The sequence below is a fragment of the Motacilla alba genome, chromosome 3, assembly GCF_015832195.1.
Source record: "Motacilla alba alba isolate MOTALB_02 chromosome 3, Motacilla_alba_V1.0_pri, whole genome shotgun sequence".
In the NCBI taxonomy this organism is placed as follows: domain Eukaryota; kingdom Metazoa; phylum Chordata; class Aves; order Passeriformes; family Motacillidae; genus Motacilla; species Motacilla alba.
In genome coordinates this window covers 49,927,838-49,955,222 of record NC_052018.1, presented here as the reverse complement: position 1 = coordinate 49,955,222, position 27,385 = coordinate 49,927,838, and the positions used below count along the sequence as shown (strand labels likewise).

Genomic DNA, 27,385 nt, shown 5'->3' with positions numbered 1-27,385 from the left:
AAGTGTCTATGAACATGATTTAACTTTATAGCTGAACTGCCTGTTGGGCACAGCCAGTTGAAAATGAGCATTGTACAGCCCTTCATTTTGTCATTTGGACTCAAAGGTATTTTACTCTGTGAGCTACTCCTTGTATTTTCATGGTCCTTGGAATACCTTGTGCCTGAAGTAAATTAGTGACAAAAAGCCTGAGGAACTTGTATATCAGGGTTGGGTCGCAGCAGTTCTTTTGTCTTTCAGTCTCTATTGCCCTCACATAGTGAGCAGCTCTGTATGCCAGTAACTTTACATGCTTCAACAGTCCCACTGAATAGTTCCCACATGACCTTACTGGTCACTGTAACATTAAGTGCTAACAACAGGAACACTCTGCATACAAAATTTTGCGTCCTGCTCAGAGAAGGAGGAATGATCATCTCACCACAAAGGCTTGAGAATTTCACCATTTCCATCTCTGCATTGAAAATCCTGGTTGCTGCTTCCCTCATGCTCAGGATGTCCCAAAGACAGTGATGAGTGTGGCAGTGAAACCCCTGGCATCAGTCCACACTTGGCCCCTAGCGCTTAGGATGAACACCAAAAGAAGGCAAAAGGTAGATGTGTTTCTCATTTTAGGAGACAAAGGAGCAGAACCCCATGTGACAGTATTTTCTACTCCTGCATTCGTTCATAAAGTGCTATAGAAATATGGCAACCTAAGGAATGACTTCAGAATACTGAAGGAAGGCATTTCTTCCAGCAATAACTTCTGCCTCCAAATATTATCATATAAGTAGTGATGAGTTTTGAGGGCAATCTGTGAGAAATATTGCACACCCACATACACAGTGACTGAAGCAGAATATGCTCGCTGAAGCTGAGAGTGGTATTTCACCATTTAGGAAGCTTTTTCATTAGTCAACTGTCTTTCAACAGCTAAAACCTACATTTTCTACCTTAAATGTTGCTTTAAAAAACAAAAAAAAACCAAAAATCCAAAATCACCATGGATTCTTATCTTCTTTTCCAAGCAGCCTGATTTCTTCAACCCTAAACAATTTTGTCTTGGCACAGCTATTAGGCTACGTTAAACATTTCTGGGAAATGTGTGTCAAAGTCAGAGTGCTCATTGTTTAGTTTGAGCAATAGTTTCACATCTAAATGTGGGGAAATGCAACTCAGGAAAAAATAAGATTTAAAAGAAAACCAGAACAAAAACGAAATTGAATTACTGATCTCAGTGAATATGAAGTTGGGCCCCTGATCCTTCAGTTTCATGTATAATCCTGAAATTTTACAGAAGCATTTTCTTATATACTTAGGGGAGTTTTGCAGGACTCACTCTATCATTTCTATATAACTCTATATAACTGTCTTCTCTGAACCTGTTTTTAATTAATCTGTTACCTACTCTAACTTCTAAAGAAAGGGATTTGGAAAAGCACTGGGCATCAGCCTTGCTTTATTCCTATTAAGTCAATGGTAAAACTCCCCTTAATTCCACTGGGAGCAGGATTAGATCCATGCCAAGCCCATTTTCAAAATCATGTCTTTAAGGCTTACACAATGCCTTCTCCCTGCCCTTGCTTAAAGCACACACTTCCCTCTACTGTCGTTTTGTTTTTTGGTTTTTTGGTTTTGGTTTTTTTTTGTTTTTGTTTTTTTGTTTTTTGTTTTTTAATCCCTTGCAAAATAAAGCCATGGAAATACACGAACAAACCAACCTCAGCATCCTAACTTCGGGGACCAACATATCTCACTGTTTTCCTTCTGACTGTGTGGTTAACCTTTTGGGGGAAATGTTTAAGATTACAGTGCTGAACTGCTGTGAAACTCTAGGTAGACTCTGAGTATGTTCCAAAAGAGTTGGAGATAAACCCTTGGATGTTGGCTGGGTTCCCTTTTCCTGTTAAACTGACACAACATTTTATTCTTCTCACACGCCTGCTGATTAGTGCATTGCTCTGTAATATGGGCAAAAATAATAAATCGGCATCTTTTTTTCTTTTTGTTTTTTTTGAAACTTTCCCTCTCAGTGCTTGGGGAGGTTGATGCAGTAATCTGCTCCACTATAAAACACAGTATTTCTTTGTGCCAACAAGCGACGGTCTTTTCATTCGTACGAGCGTAGATGAAAAGTCGGATTTTCACATTGCACAGACATATACCCTGCTTCCTCGGACGAGGTGCACTTTTACCTACAGGAAAAAAAAACAAAAAAAAAACCCCAATAAATAAAATTAATCTTGTTTTTCACGCAGAGAATGGATAAGGGCTCGTCCCAACCGGCGGGTCAGCAGCTGTTCCCGGCCCCTCCGTGCCCCCGCTCCCCTCGCACCGCCCCCGGCCCAGGGCGCGCCGCCGCTGACTGTGTGCGCGCGCCCGTGCACGCGCGCCCGTGAGCGCGCACCGCCCCCGCCGCGCGCCCGTGCGGGCGCACACGCGCGCGCGTGTGTGTGTGTGCGCGCACCGGCGCGCACGTGGGTGCGCGAGGGCGCGCCGCCGGCAGCCGCCGGTGCCGCGCACCCGCCCGCCCCGAAGCGGGCGCGCCCCGCCGCCGCGGGCGCCGCTCCCCTCCGGCCGCGGGGGTCCGGCGGCGCGCAGGGAAGCGCACCCCGCGGCTGAGCCCCGCGGTCCGGCAGCGCCCGCGCCCCGCCCCCCCCGCCATTGGGCCGGCGGCGGCCCCGCCCCGGCCCGCCCCGCCCCCGGCTGCCCGGCAGTTCCGCGCGGGCGGAGCGGGGAGCGGCACCCGCGGCGGCGGCGGCCCGGCGGCAGCATGGGCTGGAGCTGACAGCGCCCGCCCCGCAGACGCTGCCGAGCGCTGCCGGCGGGGGAGCAGAGGGAGCGCGGCCGCGGGGAAGGGAAAAGTTGCCGCGTCCGCCCGGGGAAACTTTGTGCGGCCGAGGCGGGGAGGGGGCGGCGGAGCCGAGCCGTCCGGTGCGGTGCGGTGCGGTCCCTGCGCGGCGGCGGCGGGGCGCGCAGCGCGGCGCTGAGGCGGCGCGGGGGTCATGCCCGCCGCCAGCTTGCTGCCGCTCTTCGGTAGCGCGGCGGGGCCGGGGACGCTGGGCGGCCCCGCGGGCAGCGGCGCGGGCGGCGGGGGCAGGAAGGCGGCGGGCCCCGGCGCGTTCCGGCTGACGGAGAAGTTCGTGCTGCTGCTGGTGTTCAGCGCCTTCATCACCCTCTGCTTCGGGGCCATCTTTTTCCTGCCCGACTCCTCCAAGCTTCTCAGCGGCGTCTTCTTCCACTCGGCCGCCCTGCAGCCGCCGCCTCCGCCGCCCGGCGGGCAGCCCCGCGCCCCTCCGCAGCCCGGAGGCGGCCCGGCGGCGGCGGCGGCCGCGGGCGGGGCGGGCAGCCTGGAGCGGATCCGCGCGGACCACGAGCGGGCTCTGCGGGAGGCCAAGGAGACGCTGCAGAAGCTGCCCGAGGAGATCCGCAGAGACATCCGCCAGGACAAGGAGAAACTTCTGCAGGACTCCCGCGGCAGGAAGGAGGCGGGTGCCCCCGGGCTGCCTCAGCGCCTTTTCCGCCAGCCCGTCGGCGCCGTGGGGCAAGAGCCCGCCGACCCCGATGTCCGGCTGAGGAGGGAGAAAATCAAAGAGGTGGGTGGTGGCGGCTGTCGGTCCCGCTCCGGGGGATGCGCCTCGACACTCCCGCGCGGGGCAACAGGTCTCTGCCGGTCCGGCGGCGGTGTTGGGGGACCCCTGACCCCTCCTGCCGCCTCCTTCCTGCGGGAAAGGGGTCTTTCTGGCCGGCCGTCCCTCGGTAGCCGCAGCGCAGGTCCACGGCGTCGCCCGCGGTTGCATCCTCGCAGCCCGCGGTGCGTTCCCGCTTGCGGGTCCCCGCTGCCGGCTCCGTGCCGGCTGCGCCTCCCTCCCTGCCGACGTTGCCGGGTTCCCCCAGCTGTTGCACCGAAGCCCGGGGAGAAAGCAAAGCCCCGCGAGGGCTGGCAGGCTATGGATCGCTTCGCGGGGCGCCGAGGGCTGGGGACAGCGACGCCGGGGAGAAAGAGCGGCGCGGGTCCGTCTGCGCTCCCCGTGGGGCGTCCCGGGCTCGGCTGGTGGGCGTCCCATGCCTCCGCGGGGAGCGGGAGGCAGCGGGGCACGGCTCCCTGCCCGAGCCGCGCTCTTGGCAGAGGAGCTGCCCGGGGCTGTCCGGCGGGGCGCAGGTGCGGTGCAGCGCTCCAGAGGTGTCGCGGTCTGCCTCGGGTTCGTGCGGTTCGCTATTCAGCGGTACCGGCTGTCCAAAGAGTTGAGGGCATTTGGCGAAATACAGTCAATTTAGGTTGCAGCGGTGAAGCGTCAGAGCTGTGTGTGCTTTGACGAATTCCTTCCACCGCCTTTTTTCGATGCTGCTGCTCGGTCGGTTCAGGTACCAGTTTAAATGCTTCCTTACAAAAATCCTCCAAACTGTGTCTAGGTGATGCTCTCGTGGGCAGAGCTTGACAGGGTCCTCTAGCAGAAGAAGAATTTCCTTGGTAATACAGTTCAACTTCCCATCAGTGCTGGCTGGTTTACTTATCGAACTGACAATTTCAGCTGCCTGCAGAGATTAAGGTTTATGAATTAATTAGTAGTATATATTTCATGTTCTGTGGTGATGAAAATGGAATAGGCGAGAGACTTTCTATAGAGTATTTCAGTATTTGTGAAACCTGGTTAGCCTTATTTAAAATTATTTATTTTTATTGTGTGTTTGCACAGAGTGCTCTGAAAAGTGAGCTGCAATATCACACGGAGCATCATATAATAAGCTCTCACAAATATCCAGTTGTGTTCTGTGCTCTGGAGTCCTTGTGTCACTTTAACTATTTCAGCAAATTGTGTAGCATGGTTTTAAGTCATAAGCAGCACGTACCAATGCAAAGGTATTTTGAAGGGAGAAACTCTTAGGAGTACAGGGTACAGACCACATCTTGAAGTGTGCAGAGAGTATGTTGTCTTCTGGTTTAGTCATGCAGCCTCCCTGAGGAATATGGAAAGTTAGAAATATCAGCAGAATCTTTTTCCAGCTATGTGACATTGCCATGGAGAAGTATTTAGAAGTAATGAGACTCCAGAGCTGATGTACATTCAGCTGATTCTGTGGTACAGAAGACTGCAACAAGTAACTAAAGAGGAGGGAGATAACACTTAAACATACTGCTGTCCTGCTGGTCCCACTGAGTGCCAGCTAGTCTGAGTTACCTTTTATTACACGTGGACATGCATGTGTATGTGTACTGACAAACATATGGCCAATATCTCTTCAATTTCTTCGTCCCTTTCCATCCTCTTTCTCTTCCACTTCCTCATAGAGCATCAGTTTCACAATAGCCTCCCCAAACCACAGTTTTGGCTGTTTAAGCATAGGAGATGACACAGAAACTGCACTTTGTTTCCAGATCTTTGCTTTCCTTCATACCTCAGTTTAAGTCCTCAATACTACGTGTTGTTTCTGGGAGTTTCTTTTCCTCCTAGATCACTATGTGATCATTACATCTTGGTTCCTTACTTGCTTTGGCATTTTTGCATTACTTTGCCTGGTTTGATTTTTGTCTTTTTTGAAGAATGCGTTTTTTCCATTGACAATAAAACAGCGTTTCTGTTCTGTGCTGACTTGCTTCACATTGTTTCATGTGTTGGCTTTTTTGTTGCTTTTCTCTTTGTCTTTTTGCAAGCTTTAGTGCCCTTTTTTATATTGTTACCTTAGTGTCAAGATGGTTTTTCAATCTGCAGTCTTTTTAGCTTAGTTTTAAAACTTTAAATAGTTTTAAACTGTATCTTTTTAAAGTATGAACTTTTGTACTCTACTGTAAATGCGCAGAAACCAGAATTATCCCTTAAAAGTTCTTCTCTTTGTGCCCAGTGGATACGTGCTGGAGATGCAAACATAAAAAACCTTTCTGCTTTCATACTCTTTTGAGCCTGGAATTCGCATCTGCATTGTATGATTTATGTCATATATCTAGAACTCAAAATTTGAAGCTAGTCTTGGTGATACTTTTTACAGAAGGAAGCAAGTTACTTTAAAGGAAAAGATTGCCAAAAGTAAGGTTGTTTTTCTCTGCATTTCTGTTCTGGAAGGGCTCTGTCCTGCCAACATGCTGCCATAAAGCTGAGAGGGGAGATACCTTAGAGATCCTTTGTCCAGTTACTGTTTTAAATTTTAAGTTGACATGTGTGTTTAGAAGTCCAGCCAGTACAATATCACTTACAATCACAAAGCAATGAAATCCTGTGACTTTACAGAATTTCTTAGCCAAGTTTTGTTCTAGACATTTTAACAACTTTTTCTACAGCTTGCTTTTTTATATTAGGAAAAAGGACACCCAAAAAAAAGGGGGTGCAACTTAAACCAAGAGGGAAACATAAAGGTTCTTGAACTTCTATTAATATTTAAACCAACATAATATTACCAAAAAAAAAAAAACCAAACCAAAAAGATATGCTAAAAGCTTATTGAGCAAGTAAAATACTTGTGGAAACATGAAGAAGTAGAGATCCTGTTGCTATCACTTCTTTTTCACTCTGTCAGAACTATATGGTTGCTCTCAAGGCCTGTGTGTGGGAGCTGCCCTGCTGTGTGTGTTACACCTCTGGGGCCTGGCTGTGTGCAGGGAAGGGGCTTTAGCCAGAGACCGGCGATGCTGGTGGGTGCTGTGCTCGTCCTCTGTTTCTCTTCTGTTGATGTGTTACAGGCAAACTCGGAGGAAAGAGCAGCACTGCCAGCAGTGGGGCTTTCCCCAGTACTTCCTGTTCAACTGCTGTCAGTTGCTTGTGGCTGCTGATTTTTTTACTGCATGGCCTCACGTTGCCTGCCCTGGGTGTTGTCCTCGTGCAGGATGCCTCAGGGAGGCTGGAGCAATGGAGCACACTTTGAGCATGCCAGCACACTCGCATTTGCCAGAACTTAGGTTCTTCAGTCAGTTCCTCCAGTGCTCCCGTGACTTGGAGCAAGGTCTGGGTCCCTGGTATGCCTGTGGCAAGTGCCTCCTGTGGTATCTGTTCCGTACCTGGAAAAAAGGAGTGGAAGGCGGCGGTGGTTCCGTTCCACTAAAGTGCAGCGTCTTCCAGTCTCTGCTTTTGTCATTGCTGGTTATGGCTGGACATCATTATTCCTGAAGTCAAGGGAAGACTTGCAGGTACATAGGTAGATGATTCAAGCAAAAGAAATTATTAGAAGAGGATACTAATAGTGGAGAGAGGCTATGAAGGCAGGAGATGCATTCTTTTAATTAGGAAAATCTGATTTTGAGTCTTTTCCAAGTCTCATTCATCTCTCTCCTCCAAGAAAAAAACGGTGCTGGAATTATTTAGGTGTTAAGAAAATAGGAAAACCTAAGCTCTTTTTATTTCAGAGTAAAGGAATAGAAACGATGAGTGAGCTAGCTTAGGTACTAGAAGCTATATAATCACATTAGTGCGGTGCTCTGCCCAGACTAATTAATCCTGCTGAACAGCAAGCTCTTGGTATTGGTGGAGCACCATACTAATGCAGCTGTGCTGTTCTTGTACAAGGTAACTAGCTTGGAAACTGTTGATGTTATTGATCAGAGCTGTTTGGACATGTTTTCAGGATAAAAGCCTCCCTGGTAAAGTGGAATCAATGTCTAAAGAGCATGGTCATGCAGTGCTCCAAGTACTTGCACAGCTCTCAGCTGTTGCAGTCATGTAGTACAAGTCCTGCAGAGAGGAATTTGAGCATCAGTCCTTTGAGCTCAACAGGCCAGTGGTTGCAAGTCAGCAAAACAGACTCGGCAGCTTCCCTCCCCGTCTTTCTGTAAAGAAATGAATGGAGGTGGCATTGTCAGTGTGAATTCTGAAGCTTTTTGAGTCCTCAGTTTTCATTTTCTATGGTGGCTTTTATGCAGTTTAGATGGAAGTCTCAGTTATGTTACAGGCATGTTCAGCAGTATCTTGAGGAAAGAAAGCTTGTGAGCATGGAAATAAAGCACTAATCAGAGATCTAATATGTGCTTGGCATGTAATACTTGGGCATAATCAGATCTCTTCATTAACAAGGAGTGATGGTGAAATTACGGATGGTCACTCACTGCTGTGGAAGGGCAGCTGGCCCCTTGTGTCTTCCTGCACACTTCCACTAGTTGCTTTCCTACTGCTTGGTATCCTGGTGCTGCTGTTCAGGAAGGTTCAGTGTCAGCTGGATGGAGTTTTATTTCCTTATGAGGGTGTTTACATGACAAGGTGAGCTCACTAATACTTCTTGCTATTGGAAGAGGAGAAGTCTCTTCATACCACTTTTGATTGCCTTCTCCCACTATCTACTTTCTGTGGCTTTCACTGCATCCCTCCATAAGCTGCTACAGCTCAGTAAGTCAGCTAAAAACTGTCAGAGCAAAAAAAAGAAACTGGATGGATTTCTGCTAAACTTTGTCAGGTTGGTGAGTCAAAGGTGTTAATGAAGGAGTTGACTTGGTGCTAGTTTTGGCTGTGGTGAGGGAACAGGTGGATGAAAGGTATGAAATCTCTTTTGAGTAGCTGTGTCTTAGCACCTGGTATTTGGTCTTCTTGCCTAAGTTCTCCATTAAAACTGAATCTCTGCAATGAGACTTTTGCAGAGCAAAGGTTCTATCTACTGTAATCATCTTTAGCAGAATGAAGCATTTCCCTTCAGAAGGTTTACCTCCCAACCCCTCTTCTCATAACAGAAAAGGAGAAAGGAAATACAGAAACAGGAATTACTGAAGTCCCAGCTACTGTAGACCAAAACTCAGAGTGCTTTTACTTGTGAGGACCTCCATAGCAGAGGGAATACTTAAAATGCAGCAGCAGTTTAAGTATTGGGTGGTTTGAGTTCCAAACAGAAAAAGCCACATTCCCTGATGGTACATTTCTTTAAGAACATGATTCAGTGGAAGGAAAAGGGTTGACATGTAATGAGTAAGCAGTGTGGTGATTCCTGCCAACATGCTGATGATGCAATCAATGCATTTCGAAAGAACTTTTCCTGAAGTATCTTGTGACCTTAATGCTGACATGTTATAGCTGTCATTAAGTTTGTTGAAGTTTAAAATCAGTCTTGTTTTTTTCTCACCCAAAACTTTGTTTGTTTACTTGTAATCTTCAGTATTTTTGTATTTGCTATTTCTTTTTGAGTCTTTGATAGTGCTTTCCTTCATGATAAATACTGTTTGTGGGTTTTTGGTTTTTTATGGTTTTATAAAAGTCACTGTGGAGGTGACTGATGTGCCTAAAAATGGGAATCACATATGATGATGGTAAGCTGGAGGTGGCCTGGGTTGCCTTATGATATCCAAAATGTCACAAACCAGTAAGTGCTTGCTTAGGGTTAATGGCACTACAGGATGCAGAGAAGCTTCAGCTGTGTTACTGAGTATGATTCAGTGACTCACTTGGCAGAACCTATGGGGAGCCAGCTCAACTTGCCAACCAGACATGAAGCAATTCTTGCTTTAGTTGGGTTTGTGGCCTGTTAGGGTGGGGAGCTGAAATGGTTTAGTGGAGGTCTGAGCACAGTGGATGCAGTGGACCCCCACTAAGTCACTGCATTTGAAAGGAGAGGAAAGTGGAGGAGAATGGTCTGAGGCATCTTTATGTCCCCAAAATATGAAATAGGGCATCTGTTTGCCAAATTATTGTTCTTCCTAATAAGACCCCCTAGGGTCTTTTTAGGGAAGGGCATTGTTTCAGGTGAGTTGTTTCATGTGCTGCTTTGTTTTTTGGGTTTTTTTTTTTTTTTTTTTTTTTTTTTTTTTTTTATTTGTTTTGTTTGTTTGGGGATTTTTAGTGGGAACCTCATAGCCTCTCTTCAGTCAAATGATCTCGGATTTGAACTGGGATCATGAGTTGGAGGGGTGTTTCACTTTATGACTGTGTGCATATCTGATTGGAATAGGGTGTGTTCCCAGTTGCTAGTTTGTGTTTTTACAGCCTTGCACCTGTTTTCTGTATGCTAAGAATAATATTTAATTTTCCTATCTTCAGACTTGGTCTATATTCTCAACAGGTAAATTTATCACAAGTAACAGAATGTCCTTTATAACCAGATCCTCAGAATTGTGGGGAAAATGAAAAGGCTTTAAATGTCAGGTGGGAACATCTGGTTTTCACAAAAAAACCCAACAAACGAACAAACAAAAACAAGCACATGATTAATTCTTTACCTTTCTGTAAAGGCAGAATGTAAATTCCAGGCACATAGGACTCTTCATGAGAACTAAATAAGGTGATATAAACATTTGAGATAGAGCTTAAAATGGAATATCTCCTGTACTTAAGCAGAAGTTACATTCTCATGGTGATGATTTTGTATTTAATGCTAGTGTAGCAGCCTATGGCAGTCAATTAATATAAAGAAATAAACCAAATCATAATGTTAGTGAGTACAGTTGCCTAAGGCTGTAGTTCTGTGCTGCAGACAAACTGAAGCTGAAAAAAAAATCCACCTGTTTATTAAAATCTACTGTTAAGACTAAAAAAAAAGGTCTTATCTCATTCAGGGAGCAAATAAGAGTGGTAGACAGCCAGACTTTGATACCTTCTTTGAATGTTAATGAAAGCACAGGATTTATGAAAAGGGAGTCATGGAGAGACAGAAGACAGCTCTTCTTGTGGCAAATAGTTAATGTCCTTGCAGAAGGACCTGTGTGACTGTTGGATGGACAGACCTTTTCTTAAAGTTGTCTGAAGCATACTGCTCTAAGGATTGCTGTGTGTTAACTTGCTCTTTGGTTAGGTTGGGGTGTTTTCTAGCTTGGGGAGCCAGCATAAGAGGAAATTTCTGCGGTTTTTGTCCTAAAGATACTATCTTGATGAGTATTTCCTTTATTTACAAATAACAAATTTGTCTTCCTAACTCATTTGGCACAGTAAGAGTAATACTTCAGGAAAGTGGCTTTGATTCAGTGTTTGTTCTGTCTTAAAAGTGCAGCACTTACTCTGGCAATAAATTGCCACCTGAGGTGGTACAGAGATGATGAGACACACTGGTTGTGTGTCTTTTTGGTAACAAACTCAAGTATTCAGACATGTCTCTGTGTAAAGCAGGTTTCAGACATTCAGTTTTGAAGGATTTTGTGGTCTCTTTCTAAGTTATTTGTAGAACTGTGATTTTAGAAGTGAGGGAAATAATGGGGGGGTGAGGGACTGTGAATCAAGCAATATGGGCAATGTACCAGATGCTCAATATACTGGTTCCTTTTGTGTGAAAATCTTCTTTATCCACAACATTATTCAGTTGTTTGTTTTTTGTTGTTTTTCTTTTTTTCACTGAGTTGTTTGCGCTTTTTAAATTATGTGATATAAAGATTGTGTGCGCACTTCTGAGAAGCATCTTCTGTTTTGCTGTTTTCCATGACTCTTTAATCGTGTCTGCAAGTCTGTTAGGAAAACGTAATTGGTGAGTAATGAAGCTCATGCTTCCCCGAACCAGATTAAATGCAACCCTTTACAGACTTGTGGTTGAGCCACAGTTGTATCAAAGTGCTTGGCAGCCCTGCCTGCAGAGTCCAGAAGGCTTTGCTGTTGAGGAGAAGCACTTGGGTGCTTTTCTAGGGCTGAGAGCAGTCCATTGATTCACACAGGATTGCACAGCGTGCCAGGTTTCAGCGCAGATCCTTGGTTCCTGTTTGGTCATTCCCCACTAAGCCAGAGGCTGTTGCTCTGTGCTGGGTGAAGGGTGTCTTTGCTCCCACTGTGCTGCAGGTCTCCAGCATGGGTATGTCAGTTCATTGGGGTCAGTTTAAACCTGAGCTTTGAGTGTGATTCATGATTGCACATGAGCAGCTTTGCTTTACCACTAAACTGCTGCTAAATGCAGGGACAGGTTAAACCTGAGACTCCCTGGTTCTGTGTTTGCATCATTAGCTTTGTAAGCTTTCGAAGCAACACTTGAGTGCTGTGCTCCAGTGCTGTTATGAAGGAAGGCATGTAGAGTAGTAAAACTCCTCATTTGCTTTCCTTGCATCTTGAAATCTTCAGTTTGAACTCTGTTGTAACCAAGAAAGGCTTGCATGAAGTAATATGACAACTTGCTATAATTCTCCACGGTAAGCTGGTTGAATTTTATAGCTGATATTTATGAAGACACAGGTATTGCTCATTTTGATGCCTCTGATTTTGAAAGCTTTTCAAACAGATTGGATGAGCACATAACCTGCTGTTACTTTCTTATAACTGTTAAAATTAAACATTCACAGTCCTTGTGGGAACACTGAGATATGCAGTGTCTTAGGCAAGGGTAACTACAAGTGTAAAATCTATTTTCATTTGTCTTCCTACTCCTTCTTGGAAGCTGCATGTACCTTGGTTTTAAACTTGTTTTAAGAATACAGTAAGTGAGCGGACTCTGACTTATTTGAAACTTGTGCCCTTTCTTTTAAGGGCAAATCTCTAATCAGGGAAGAAAATAGGTGAAAATCAGAAGAGATGGTTTGCAATATTGTGCAAAGGACTGAAAAGATTCTGTGCAATGAATGAGCTGGTGACTGTGGAACATCTGGCTGTTATAAGACTTTGTGTGCATCTCAAAAATACCCATAGAAGAATCAGCTTCTTTCTCTGATACTTGGTAGAAACAGAAGTTGCAGTTTTAATGGAAAAGTATGCAGCTTTGCATTTCCCATATGAAGATATATAATGCTGGCAATTTAGGGTAGAGGCAGTACTGTGTGTTTTTCATGTGAATAAAGTGGAAAGAAAGAATGTCTGGTACTTTCTTCCTAGAACTTTACATCATCTCGCTTGTGTAGGGGTGATCATATTGCTTGGCAACATAAACCCTCTTTTTCAATTATTTATTAAAAGTCAGTGTCTGCTTTTAAAACATTGCAGTAAAATTACATTAGATCAGTGTGGCTTACTTCTTTAATTATTATTCAGACCACTGTGATACTATTTTTTAAAAGTATCTGCATACTTTTCTTTCACTTAGTTCCCTGCCTAATATGAATCTTTGCCTTTTGAAATTTCTTTTGTTCAGGGACTGCTTTCTTCCAAGGAAATAGGAAGTAGCTAGTGTAAAAGAATATCAAGCTAAAAAAAGCCATTTTGCTTTCAAAGTGTAGTGCTTAAGGAGATAGTAATTTTACTATTCAGTGAAAGGCACATGCAGATGCAGACCCAGTCTTTAACTCAGCTCGTGCTTTTCTCACTGCCTTTGAGCACTGACATCTGTTGGTGCAGTGAATGGTGGTACTGCTGATAAAGCTATGCCCATACTGCTGTCTGTGGGGAAATCTGTTGCTTGCTACTGTGGTTGTAGTTCTCCACCCATCTGTGATTTTAAGAATTGCACTTGAAATTCTGAGTTGGACCTAGGTAGTAATACTAAATTCTTTAAAGCTTAAAGAAGAGAAATAGATGTTAGTCATTTGCAGTGATGGATTTCTGTCCCCCACCCCCATCAAGCAACAGAAAATCTAATCACTGTTTAGAGAGTAGAAGAGTTATACGTATTACTTGTTTAAAAAGTTATACCACTTCAAAACTGCTTGCTGCTTTCTTTGTTCTGGTGAGATCATCTAAAGAATCACCATGGGGAAAACTATGCCATATAAAGACCAACTGCAAATTGACTGATGTTTTTATGTCTTATTCTGTAAATCTCTAGAGTAAGCGTGGCACTGAACTTGAACTGACTGAAGTAGAAAAGTGTGTGATCTTGTCAAAGGCTGAAGTGACATCACAGATCAAGAAGGGCACTTCAAAGAAATGACCTTTCTGAAGAAAAGCCCATTAAAAATATATTCATGTATTGATAGAGATGTATTCATATCTCTCTCCACATGTATGTTTTACATAAGAGTGAAATATGTTGTGCAATTGGTCTGTTGTCGGTAGCTGAGAATGCAGTTTGTTGAGGACAAGCTCTGTGTGGTCTGAAAAAAACACCTTGAAAAAAGGTAAAGGCATAGAGTTTGTTTTGCTTTACAAATTGTCATATAAATTGAAAATATAATTATACATACGCTACAAGCAAAATCCAGAACATTAGGATAAAGCAAAGAAATCCTTGCGTTTCAATAACCAGCTTTGCTCAAGTTATTTTTTATTATATAAATGTAGATATTGCAGAAAGTACATGTCCTCCAAGAAAGTTTTCAGACTTCATGGAAATAGTTTCCATATGCAGCCTTATCATCTGTAGGCATTATGGAGACTCAGTTGGTCTGTGTTTATGCACACTGTAGTCCTATTTGTTCTTTTTCCCGGCCTTCTGCTTACCATAGAATTTTGTTGTTGAGAAGGAGAGAAATTCAGGCTTACCACTTGTCCTCTGGAGGCCTGATCTCTTGCATTGAGCAGAGCTGTCTTCAAAATAAAATTGAGTTGCTCAGTCTTGTGCACTCAAGCGTGGAAGATCTCTGCACGGGGAGATTCTGCAGCCCCTCTGGACAAACATATTCCAGTGTCTGAAGACCCTTATTGTAGGATTTTTGAATTGTTATTGTGTATAAATACAATTTCTCTTGCTGCAACTGATGACACTGCCTTTACTCCTTTCATTGTGCCACATGGAGATGATCTTGGTACCTTTTCTCAATGGGCATCCCCTGAGTCATTAAGAAGCCTCTCTTTTCTAGTCCAAACATATCCAGCTTCATCTGCTATTGGAATTTAATTACCAATATTACTGATGGGATGTGCCTCGGCTTGCCTGGCCCTGCGTCTGAACCAAACAGCGGCGGTTGAGGTGTTTAACCTCAGAGACACTGTTGGCTAGCTGGATGTTGTGGCAGGGCAAGAGAGGACAAGTCCAGGCATGCCAGAGCCCCAGGTAGCAGCACAATGGAGTCTTCCTCTGGCAGAGGGTCTGCTCCTCAGGTTCTTGCAGACGGAGAAGCTTTAAGGCGATAGTGAAGGAAGGAGTCAGTTCTGATGGAGGGTTTCGATCCAGAGATTTTATTCTGGGCTGCATGGCCCCCTGAATCTGGCAACAGCTCCAACAGCCCTCCTGGCCGCGTGGTCTGCTTGCCCTTTTACCTAGGGGAGAGGGGACAGAGAGGAAACCCACCAACCAGGTACAAGGCGGGCAGGTCTCAGGTGAAAGGGACACCTGGGTGGGCCAGTGGCCCCCAGAGGTGGAAGGCATCTTTTGAACTCTGCCAATCACTCGATGCCCTTCTGGAATGCCAGGACTGACAGGCAGCACTCAGCAGGGGTCAGGGTGGGAGGAAAGGAGAGGTGATTGGCACCTGGGGAAGGACCAGGATAACTGAGGCAGGCTATGACATCACACCGCAACCGTCTGCCTCTTTTCAAAGGTCATTGTATTCTCTATAATTAAAAAAAAAACCCTTCTAATTGTTACAGGGGAGCTCCAAACCAGGAACAGAGCTTCCATTTGAGGCATCAGGAACATGACATGGAAAATGTTGGTTGCTTTCCCATCTCTAGCATGGACTCATGCTAACACAGTTCACCTTCATCATTGCAAGGATGCCTTGCTTATTTGTGTTCAACCAGGTGTTCACCAGGACCCCCAGGACATCTGTCCCAAAGCTGGTTTTTAGCCTGTAAGTTCCCGTTGTATACTTAGGCATAAGATTTTTGCATTTGGCTTTATTTGGTTTCAGGAGTTGGTCGTCAGCTCCTGGGATCATTCAGGTGGGAGCCCTCTTGTCCACCCTCTTGATTGCTGGAGTTTGGGTTACACGTGGAGTTGATGACTCCACGTGTATGTTTGCTCTTTTGATCAGTTGAACCCCAGAGACACGTCACTCATGTCTAGCTAGCTGCTAGTTAGACTTTGACCTGTTTACAGCTGTCTTGAGAGTGTCAAACCAGCCACTTTTTTATGAGTCTTGTCCATTCCTTTTTCACTGCTTAGTGCTAAGGCAGGACTGTGTCAAAAAGCCTGTCAGGGAAATTGTGTCTGCTGTGCTGCCCTCGTCCACAGAGCCAGTGGCTTCATCTTAAATAACTGGGTCGATTTGATACATTTTGCCTTTGGGAAATTTTCCTTGCCATTTGCAAAGGTGTTTTTGTCCTTCATATTCCTGGAAATAGAGTGAAGGAGGTTCTGCTCCATTTTCTTCCCAAGGTTTGGAATAAAACTGTCTTGTAATTCCCCAGAATTTCCTTCTTGTTTTTTTCCTCAGTTACCAGTGCCTGTTTGGTTTGATGTAAAGGCACCTCCTGTGCTCCGGCAACTTCCAGATGAGTTTTGGCTTCCTCTTCCCTGGTGCCCAGCCAGTGTTTCTGAGTTGTTGTCGGACATCTCTCCACATTTTCTCCTCCCCCCTCTTCTCTGGGGGCTTGTGCTCCACCTGAGCTCCTTATGCAGCCACCTTCCTCTCCTGATGTGGCAGATTGAAGGTCAATGAGATCTCCTGGGCACCTTAGCCCTACAGGGGATTCTCCCATGGGATCCTGCAGATCAGGTCCCTGAAGAAACTGAGCTCATTCCCCTAAAGTTCTGGGTCTTATATTGCTTTCTGGAGTTCTTTCAGGATCGTAATCTCTGCTGTCTAGCATTTAAATAGACTTGAGGTTTAGACATTTCTCATTCATGCATCAGTTGCTTTGAAGCAAGCTTTTATCCTGGGAGTTGGGGTGGTGGAGGAAAATGCCAGTGCAGCCTTTCCTGGCTATTTTGCTGCCTCTGTTTCTCTGGGGAAGCTCAGCAGGCAACTGTATGTTAGCTCAGCAGATATTTTTTTATTTAAAAAGATGAGGAAATGTTTACTGGACAAAGAGATTTGGTTAATACAGGGACTTGCCATTAGAATTTTTGAAATACTAGCTATTGATGGAAAACAAAGCTCCTGGTTGCAGCTTTAGCCACTTTTGTGGCTGTAGATGGGTGACTAGCACACTGACAGGGTCTGTGTGCTGTTTTGAAGTATCTTTCCTCTGCATGCCTCTGATCAAAATATCAGTCACCTGATGTTTATACATTGCAGATATGAAACTAAGGACATGAAAGCTAGCATAGAGTCATTTCAAAGTTGGTAGGTTTGGGGTTTGTATTGAAACTTCAATGCCATTAAAGTAGGTTTAAAGCACAGTTCTCTCTGATTTCTTTAAGGGTCTAACTGCTAGCTTATAAACATGTATTTTTCAATTAAATTTCCATCTGTTTTTTGTGACTTGTTTTGGGGTTTACAGGAGGAACTGTAAATATTTTTACAGTGGGGTTGTACTATTGAACTACACACTGATTCAGAAGAGTCCAACTGATCAGCATTTGATTTTCTGTCACTTTTGACATCATAAAGAGGTCTGGCTTTACAGAAGCTTGGTTTTGAAAGTGAAGTCTTTCTTTACACTGCCACATGCTCAGTGTCCAGACCCACTAGTCACTTCTAAAAGGGTTGCTTTCCAGCATGATAGAAATAGATGAGCATCCCTTCAATTTGACATACCTATTCTGATTTTGTGATGAGAGAAGCAAAGCTCCTTCTATCTATAGCAGGGACTACATAATCTTCCTTTTGCCCCAAATTTATGGCCCTTTGTTATGGGAACAGTGACCACGCATAGTTTTTATTTGGCCCTGTAAGTGTGAAAAAGTAGCTGTTTAAAACCTATAATGAGTACTTTTGTTAAGAACTGAGTAAGTTTGAAGAAAGAGCTTTGAGGTTTTAAAGAGGAGTTAAGCTTATTTTAATTTTCCTTAGACTATTTTTTCTTTAAATTTTCTACTGTACCTGAGTATGGAGGTTTCATTTCATCAAGAAAGAAAGTTATTTTGGATGTTCAGCAATCCAAAGCATGACCGGTGGCTGCAGCTGTCCACTTCTACATTTTTGATCAGTGACTTGAATCAAAAATTCAACATTTTCCTTTGTAAGGCTGATCCTGTAGTCTAGGCTATTTTTGAAATCTTGCACGTGAAAAGAAACTTTTAGGTGAACGGTCCTGTGGTGGGCACCAAGAGGACATTTTTTTTGCCAGCTGTAATCTTGATCATAAGAACATAGGAGGGCACAAATATTGGTGGAGCTATTTTAAACACAGAGCAGTAGTGTACTGCAAGGTGTTACAAGTGTTCATTTGTTCATTTCAGAGTACCTCTGCAGTAGCTTCATGGTGTGCTAATTACCCATTACTGTGTTCTCTAATGGGGGGATTTTTCTGAGTTTTTCCTTACCTTCTGTTTGAGCATAGTATTTTTGTGATGCCATTTTTATTCTTTATTTTTCACAAGGAGTTTTTCTCACTTCACATTCCTGCCACTGTTTGCAAAACGTGTATGTTTTCTAAGGAAGGCACAGGACCAGTGGCCGATGCCAAAGACAAGTCTCCAAACCAGCTTTAGAAGTCTCCTGTGTTCGTGTGAACACTGCAGTGTAAATAAATGCGGACGCGATCAGCTGCCTCAATGCCAAACACTGAAGTATCTGTTTTACCAGCCCTACCTTGTGTCCACATATAGAAACATTCCCCGAGAACTCAGTGGCTGATTTTACTGTAGCATCACCAATAATTATTCTCCTGTGCTTGGTAACTTGGTTGCCCTTAATCCTGTGTTATATGGGGAACTTCTGCAGGCCGTGAATGTGCTATTATCTGGAAGATAATAACTTATTCATAATTTCTTTGGGATATTCCAGCTGTGCTGTAATATCTGGTTTCAAATATGCTATTTCTAGGAAGCATCCTAGGTGGCATTGTGCATGCTGTAATCAAAACAAGAGGGAATTTGTTGCATATTATGTTTTCTTCTCCCCACCTCCTCAGTCTCACTCAAATTTCAACTTCAGCCTTTTCCTTGGACTTTACTAAATTCCAGAAAGATCTTATATATAAGAAGGAGAGAAAATTTTGTGATGGATAAGGATATGGCAGACTTGCTCATCTTTTGTTTGAAAGCTAGTAACTGGGAATGTCATGAATGTGACACATTTTACCAAGGAAATCAGCATTTAAGAGCATTTGGAGTGGAGGAAGATTTGTATGTGTCTGGATATATAAATCTCTATGTCTGTTAATGGGAAAAAAAAAAAAAACCTAGAGAAAATGCTCATACCCTGATACATGGAATTATTGCCAAAGAAGTAAACTCAAATTGTAATTTTCATGTATCATGCTTTTCTGTAGCATATTTCACAGCTGTTCCTGCTTGTATGTGGGACTGAAGCCTGGGAAATGCCCTTGTTTTGGCTGGTGAGTAGGGAGGAAGTGTTTAGCTCAGATGATGGAAGGTAGTTCTTGAAACTTAGTATGCAGCTGTATATAAAGGTAGACTGATGACTATTGTATGAACTCTGATTAAATTTTGTATTATTCATATATTTTGCCTTTCACCCTTTGGACTGCTGGGGATAAAGAATATTTTTTGGTCTTCAGAAGGACTATTACTAACTAAATATAGACCTCTTTGGGCAAGAGCAGTATTTGCTTGCAAGTCAGAATGTGCTGAAAAACAAATTTCATTCACTACTTTACAGCTTACTGAAAATTCTTATCAGCAGTTCTCAATCAGCTTTTTATACAAGGTGCTTGATAAGAATTTAATTTCTACAGTTAATTCTTTTAGTTAATTTCTCACTTTGGGACATCTCTCAGTTTCCTCATGCTCTCCAGCTTTTGTGAGATGGTTAGTATTACTGAAGTAGCAATGACCTCAGTACTACCTCTATACAAATTTAGAAATAGTTTGGGGTTTTATAACAGAATTTAATTTCTTTTAGCATCTGTCTCTAAACTCACTCACTTCTGTTTCTACAGAAAAGTAGGGAAAGTATGTATTGTGAGGAAAAAAAAGATTTTTGCATTTTCATGACCTTTTAAGGTCTGTACAGTCAACCGCTTTCCCCAGATCAGCACAAAAACTCACGTTCTTTTTATTCTCCCTTGGACTTTGGCAGTACACTTAAGATTCTAACCAGCTGTGGTTCTGCCAGATCAGAGCTGGAAGGAAATTCACCAAAACCCCACTGCTTTTTTGGCACACACTTTGCCACTGAAAAATCACCTCTCCCTGAAGTCACAGTGTGTTTGCTGGTGTTATTCATAGAATAACATGTGCACTTGGTGCCAAGCCTTTTGGAGCACAGGGGGCAAATGTTTGTGAAAGTGAGTGAAGATTGTGGAATATTTGTACTTTTCCTTGAAATTTGGGCATAGGTTGAACATATATTCCTTTATTTACTTTGTAATGTGGACTAAAGCTAAGCTAAAACTGTAGTCCACTTTGATCTGTGAAAAACATACCTTCCATGAACAAATTATTACAGTAGTTTGCTTCCAAGAGGAGTGTTATTATACAGAGATGGAATCACTGAAAGATGCCTCCATCTAGGGTGGGGTATTGAACTCTCCCACTGTCTACCTTGTAAGGTAGCTGTGATGTGATGGCATGGAACTGGCATTTCCCAATGATTTATTAAAGCATTCTCATGTCCCTTCATTAGTGCTGGGAATGAAGACTGAGAATTAGAGGGAGCGCTGCAGTGAAAGTGGGTTTCCTTTCTTTTTGGCTGTATCTGTCGCTTTCAAACATAGCAAATGATGCTCCACACAGACTGCTGTTCCTCCAAAAGAAGGCAGTAAACAATTTTTCTTTAAATCAATGAAAAAGGCACCAGACTGCAAATATTAAACAAGTTTTTCACGGCATGTGTTTTGGAAGACTGTAGTTTTTGAATTTGAGTTTATTTAATACTGTCACGAAACTTCAAATACAAATGTATTTCTGATGTGCTGCCTCTTGCAGGCCCTTCATTTTACATTCTGCTTGACACTGCCTTGGGTTTAGTCTGCAGTCTGATTACAGCACTCACTTGCACCAGCAGGCATTATTGACTTTTGATGCTGACTTTATAACTTCCTCAAAAAATGTAAAATACTTGCTCAGTATTTAAGCTTGATATTTTCTTCTCTGGCATCTGGTTATTACCCATTATTAGCGAGTAGCAGGGACATCATATGTAAAGGCAGGCATGAAGTCAGGTAGAGAAATGGAAACCCCAAGCTGCTGCTTATTTTAAATATAGTGGTGTGTTGTGGGACCCACTCTCTGGCTTTCCATCTTTGGCAAGAGGTCGTGATACGAAACCAGTTCCAGTAGTACCATGCACCAGAGCAAAGCCTTCTTCCCTGTGTTGTACAGCCCAAAGGCTTTCCTGACACATCTCACTGCTCTTGAATGGGACATGAAAAGCTCCAGGCTCTTCAGCACTCCAGCTGTGGGCCCTGACTGGTGTGACACTTCTGGAGGGGTCTGCTTGATGTAGCTGGGGCAATGGTTAGTGACCTATTTCAGAGTCAGTAGCAGATGAACACGCTGTCTAGTAGCTCTTGTCAAAGCTATTACACTAGTACGTGTAAAAGGACTAAGCTCAAAGCTGATTTTTCCTCAAAGAAATGACAGCCTTAAAAGAATATAGGCTATTAATGGGTACAAGTAGAATACAAGGAAATGAGTCTCTTGTGTTCATCAGGGTAAGGCAGTGATAGAGTTGGCTTGTTTGTTTTTACAACTGACAGATGGGACAATAAGATTTCCACTGCAATATGAGTGCCTCGTTGCCTTCCTTAACTACCGCAGGTAAATTTTTAACTCTCAATTAACCATGTCAGCTAAAAGTTTGCAAATATGCTTAACTGAGTGTGCTGGGTTGATCCTGGGTGGAAGTCAGATGCCCACCAAAGCTGCTCTATCTCTCCCCTCCTCAGCTGAACAGGTGAGAGAGAATAGAATGAAAGGCATGTGGGTGGACATAAGGACAGGGAGAGATCACTCCCCAGTCACTGTCATGGGCAAAACAGATTCAGCATGGGGAGATCAAATCTGATTGGGGTAATGAAAAGTAAACCCAAATCTTAGAATACATTTCCTCCACCCATATTTTCTTCCTGGGATTAGCTTCATTGCTAATTTTGTCTGCCTCCTCCCCCTCCAGCTGTGGAGAGGACCAGTGGATGGGGTCTGTGGCCAGTTCATAACATGTTTCTGCTGCTCCTTTTTCCTCAGGGGCAGACTACTCAAACTCTTCCTCAGCTTGGGGTTCCTCCAGCAGGAGACAATCTTTTCTAAACTCCTCCACCGTGAGTCCTTCCCACAGGCTGCAGTTCTTCATGAACTGCTCTAGTGTGGGTCCCTTCCATGGGGTGCAGTCCTTCAGGAGCTGACTGCTCTGGTTTCTATCCAGAGAACGATGTTCCATGGTAAGGAGTATCCCTTTGCCCAGTTCGGTCAGCTGTCCTGGCCATGCTCTCTCACAGCTTCTTGTGCACCTGCTGACAGAGTCTGGGAAACTTGAAAAGTCCTTGACTTGGATAAGTACCACTTAGCAACAACGAAAACATTGGTGTGTTATCAACGTTAGTCTCTTACTGAATCCAAAACTCAGCACTGTGCAGCTACTGAGAAGAAAATTAACTCAGTCCCAGCCAAAATCAGGACACCAATCCATATTGGTTTGCTATTTGATGTGCTTGGCAGCCCTAAATCACTGGACACAGGGAATGATAAATTGTTATGATTAACAGGAAACAACTAGGATACATTGTGTCCTACTCTAAACAAATGATGTCAGAACCTTCCAATTTGTCCTGGTTTTAAAACAAACTTAAACAACCTAAAAGCATTGCTAATTACAGATCCAAGCCACAGTGTTCAGATGAGATCTCTGTGTGTGGTCAGTCTTTTCTTTTGCATGTGGAGAAAATATGATTCGGTATTTTGTGAAAGTGAGCAGACAAAACAAACTTAACAGATATGTTAGGAGGAGGTTTTTTATGATAGTTTTCTTTCAAGTGGTCATTACAGGATAGAAACCTGGTAGTTTTACTTTGTTTTAAAACCTATGTAGTTTTACTTTGTTAGTCCCAAACACAGCAGCAGAAGAGCATTGGAAGAACTGAAAAGTCTTTTTTCAAATTCTTTGAGTAAAATGTTTCACTTTTTTGTTAAAATGTAGTATCAGACAATCAACTATTTCCTCCTCTTTCATTTTTGATTTGAGATATTGTGCAAAAATAAGTTCTCGGAATGAAACATATTGCAGTTTTGAAGAAGCTGTCTAAATAGCTCATGTGTTCAACTTCTGTGCTCAAAAAGGTGCTTTGTGTGTAGTTCTGGTGAAATGTTATATCCTTAGAAGGACTGAAACCCCTGTTGTCCTAAACTGTCATCTTAGACATCTCAGGCATGTTAATGTAACATGCTAAATGTTATATTTGAATCCTTAAAAGTTAAAAGTTCTGGATTTCTGAAATTTGATTCTGAAATCAGTAAATATGTGGAGACTGAGATCATAGGCAGGTAACCTACTCATCACTGAGAGTAAAAAAATGCTGCTCATGAGCATGGTGTGGAAACTGGATACTATGATAACACATGGCTATTTTATAAAAAGCTTTTATGGCTGGATCTAATCAAGTATTTCAGAGAAGATCAGAATTGCTTCCCCATATTAGAATGCAGGCACTGAGATTTAAAGCACATTAGCTTCTTCTAATTCAAAAATAGTAGATTATTAGAAGGAACATATCGTACATTTCAGTCAAGTCTATTCTCCACTACAACAACCTTCACCAAAATGAATAATAAAAGCATACTTTGTTTCAAAATTTGAAGATTAAATAGAGTCAATGGTTTTTAGGAAAGCACTGTAATTGGGAGGAAGAGGTAAGAGTAAGACATCCATTTTTAGGGTGTACTTAGTAGTGTTATTTACATCTATTCTGAGAAATATCCATGTTTGTCGAATATAAGGCACATCAAATGAAACTACTGGGTGATAAAACCAGAACAAACCTGCTCTTTGTACATTATGTTGCAGAGCTGTAGAGATCATTCTGCAGGATGTTATGAGTATAAAAAATTCAAGCAAGCTCAGAAAACAGTTGAGTAATTTCATGGAAGAAAACTCTACTGGGCATTATTAATCATGCAAGCATCACATCTGGCTCCAAAAGTCTTCCACTCTCAAGCTCTGAACACTCTTATTACTCACAGGAAGTGTTTATTTGCTTGTACTATTCATAAGCATTTGTTAGGGGTAGGAAACTGTAGTAGATACGCCTTTTAGACTCTGATCTAGCAGTCATTTTTTGTGTTGAGTATCTTCTGAGAACTGGAATGGTTGTTGCCTGTCTTGCCCTGAGAGAAATCTCTTTTTGAGACAGAAAAAACAATCAAGAAAAAAGGTCCTGAGTAAAGTTATTTGCATTGTTTCAGAATGGTACAAACAGAATTCATAATTTTCATGAACAGAGTTCCATTAGTGTTACCCAAATGCTCAGTTAGTGAGGTATAAACCTGGGAAAAGGTCTGCTCCATCTGGTATATTTTAAGACCTCAGGAGATCCTCTCTAGCTGTTCCCTCACCTGCAGGAAGGACAGCACTCAGCTTCCCGCTCACTGCATTGCTAATGCGCCCTCAAACACCCGATTTGTCTCTCCTTGCATTCCCTTCTCCTGCTCTTTGCTTTCCAAGTTCTTTCCATTTGTCATCCTCATCACGTCCCAGTTAACCAGCCTGGTTTCGCTTTTCTCAGCGGCCTCAATGCTGTTTACAGCTAACAGTCTGTTATCTCTGGCACCTGCCTGCCCTTTGTCCCGTTGCTGCCTTGTCAGGGTGCCACAGGACAGGGTGAGCCGTGCGTGCGGGCTGCTCCCCCTGCGTTATCTGCAGCATCTCGCGCTTGGCGGTGGTGTTATCTCGGTGCTGTTATCTCTCTCGGCACAGCGCCTCCAGCCTGGCAGCGCCATTCTCCTGCTGCCCTGCCATGCTGAGTCTGGCAGTCTGTAATTCTTTGCGCCTGCACCCCGCAAAATGTTGCAGAATAATACAGTTCACACATACCTCAATGTTTATGTAACTGTAGATGGAGCTGGCGGTTTCCTAAAGTCTTTCTATGGGGATAACGACGGCTCTTTGCATTGGAGATTGGGGACTCGGTAGCTGGAAAAGGATAAACTTGGAAAAGGAGTTGACCCCAAAGCTTGGATAGAGAACATTCCTGGTGGAAAAATTTGAGATTTAGGGAAGAAATGTGAGACTGAAGAACAATATATTTATTTTCAAAAAATGTTTCACCCAAAAGTAGAATCTTCAGAATTTACAAAAGCTGCTCGTGGGCAGGCAGGAAGCCAGAAATGAAAACTGACAGGACCTGTCAAGTAGGCTGCTGGGGAGGCTCAGTCCCTGCCTGCTCCGCTCCTCAGCCATCAGCCTGCCTGGAAGGGGCTTGTCAAATTCGTCTTTCTATCCATAGCAAGTGAAGTTGATGTGTTTTTTGCTTGTATATGTTTGGTTGGTTGATTGTTTTCTGTGTGTTGAGTGAGAGATGTTTATAAACAAGGGAAGTGGATTTTCAACAGAAAACTTCATCCCTGGCTTTACTCTACCAGACAATTTGTAGCTTGGTGACCTGATATGGGTATTTTTTTTTAAATGATTATAATGATTTGGATGTTTTCTTTTCACTTTTGCCATTATGCTTATCTTTGAAGTATATCTTAGAAAACAGCTGCAGCAAATTCCCTGGATTATTTTCATAAGATAATTTGGGTTGGAAAAAACCTTAAAGATCACCTAGTTCCAAGCCCCTAAAGTTTCAACTTTAGGCTGAACTGTCCAAAACAGTTTGAGGGAGAGCGATGACTTTGTCTTGTCTGTACTTGTAGTTTACATTAAGTTGTCTTTAACAATCTTGAAATGCAAGTGAGGAATCAACAGAGGTTATGGGAAACTTGTGTGGTTTTGCATATCTGCCTGAAAAAAGCAAGAGAATTAAAAAAAAATCCGAGTGGCTGGAAAGCAAGCCACATCCACAGTTTTTCCTTTCTCTCAGTAGTTGGCTTTCCTGTTCCTTCTTAGGAAGGGTCAGAAATTACAAGTACTTGTTGAATGCATTGTATCATGGAGAAGCATCACACTTTCTTTGTTTTTTTATGGTAGCTTATGTATTTGAGGCACCATATATGCTGAGAAACTGTAAGTTTAGATGGCAGTGAAAAGCTAAAATTTTAACCCGTTTTGGGAGATGGGGTTGTTTAGCCTGGAGAAAAGGAGGCTCAGAGGGGATTTCATCACTCTCTACAGCTGCCTGAAAGGAGGCTGTAGCGAGGTGAGGTTTCTCTTTCCTAACAAGCAATAGGACGAGGGGGAGTGGCCTCAAGTTGCACCAGTGGAGGTTTAGGTTGGGTGTTAGGAAAAACTTTGTCACAAAAAGATTGTCAAGCATTAAAACAGGCTTCCTAGAGAATCCCCATCCCTGGACATTATTAAAAGATATGTAGTTGTGATGCTTAGGGACATATTTTATTGGTGGCCTTAGCAGATCTAGGTTAATGGTTGGACTCAATGGCCTTAGAGGTCTTTTCCAACCTTAACAATTCTATGACTCTATAATATAGAGTCTCTGCTGGGTGTGTGGGGTAGAAGGTATCTCCTAATAAGTCATCATGCCATTATCTGTGTTATAGATAGTGCAAACTAAAATTATGTTCCATTTGTGCTGTGAAAACTGCATTTGGCGCACTTTTTGTTAACAGCTTAGGAAATACAGTATGAAGTTTGGGCCTCTCTGACCATCTGCTCTCTCAAATCCTTCAGTATCCTGCTAGGTTGTCACTGTATCTTCTGGCAATGATTCTCAAGTGTTTGCCTTTTCAGTAACAAACCTAATTGTTTGTGTGTTTAATTTCTTCCTTTTGTCTTTTACGAAGTTATTCAGGAACAATTCTTAGTTTTTCATGTCTTTATTTTTATCTTGTTGCCCATTTTTCATCCTTTCCATTGAGGAAAGTATCTTCATGCCTCCTAATTGAATCCTTTCTTTTTCTTTTGTATCCTCCACTGCCAGGAGATGTTTGGAACAGACCACTACTATCCTTGGTGGCTGGTTTTATCTCATAATGTCTTTATGGTTTTGCATTCATTTTCTTGTATAACTGAGCATCTGATTCTTTTGCCTGTCATGAAAACATGATCAGAGGCATTCTCCGTTAGCCTGTGACAGTTCTTCCCAAACTCACATGGAGCTGATGAACTATTAACCATCCTGTGACTTTCTGTGTCAATTGTACCTGCTTATTGCTGAGGAAGATTTGGATATATAAGAAAAATACTGTGTAAAGCACTAATATGCTGTCTATAGCACTGGAAGAGATACTACCTAAAGGTTAAGTTAACTTTTGTACATAAAAGCAGGCTTGTTTATATTTTTAAGTTTGTTCTTAAGCAGCACCCTTCCATGAAAGGATGCATGGCATAGTTGTACTTTTCAGTATAAAGGCATTTCCAAGGTGCCATCATTACTCCAGCCTGACAGAAGGAAATATAGATGCCTGTAGGTACATTTCGCCTGTTGAGTATGGGGAAAGTATCTTATTGCTGTTTTTGCAGATGTGTTTACATGAACTGGAAAGTTAATTTACCAATCCAGCTGCTGTTTTGTATCACGTATATACTGTGGTCGTGGAATTAAGCAAAGGCATATGGTCTGAGTGTCCTGTATTTGGGAAACTTGACCAGCACTGACTG

General features: G+C 43.1%; 1 protein-coding gene across 1 annotated transcript in view; it reads left to right on the top strand.

The window, feature by feature from the left end:
* The first annotated feature begins 2,692 nt into the window (after positions 1 to 2,692).
* MAN1A1 (mannosidase alpha class 1A member 1) overlaps positions 2,693 to 27,385 on the top strand; it is a 142,465-nt gene continuing 117,772 nt past the window's right edge. Inside the window, exon 1 of the mRNA XM_038134149.1 lies at positions 2,693 to 3,578. Coding sequence (XP_037990077.1) covers positions 2,988 to 3,578 — 591 coding nt within the window. The 5' untranslated portion in view covers positions 2,693 to 2,987. The remainder of the gene's footprint in view (positions 3,579 to 27,385) is intronic.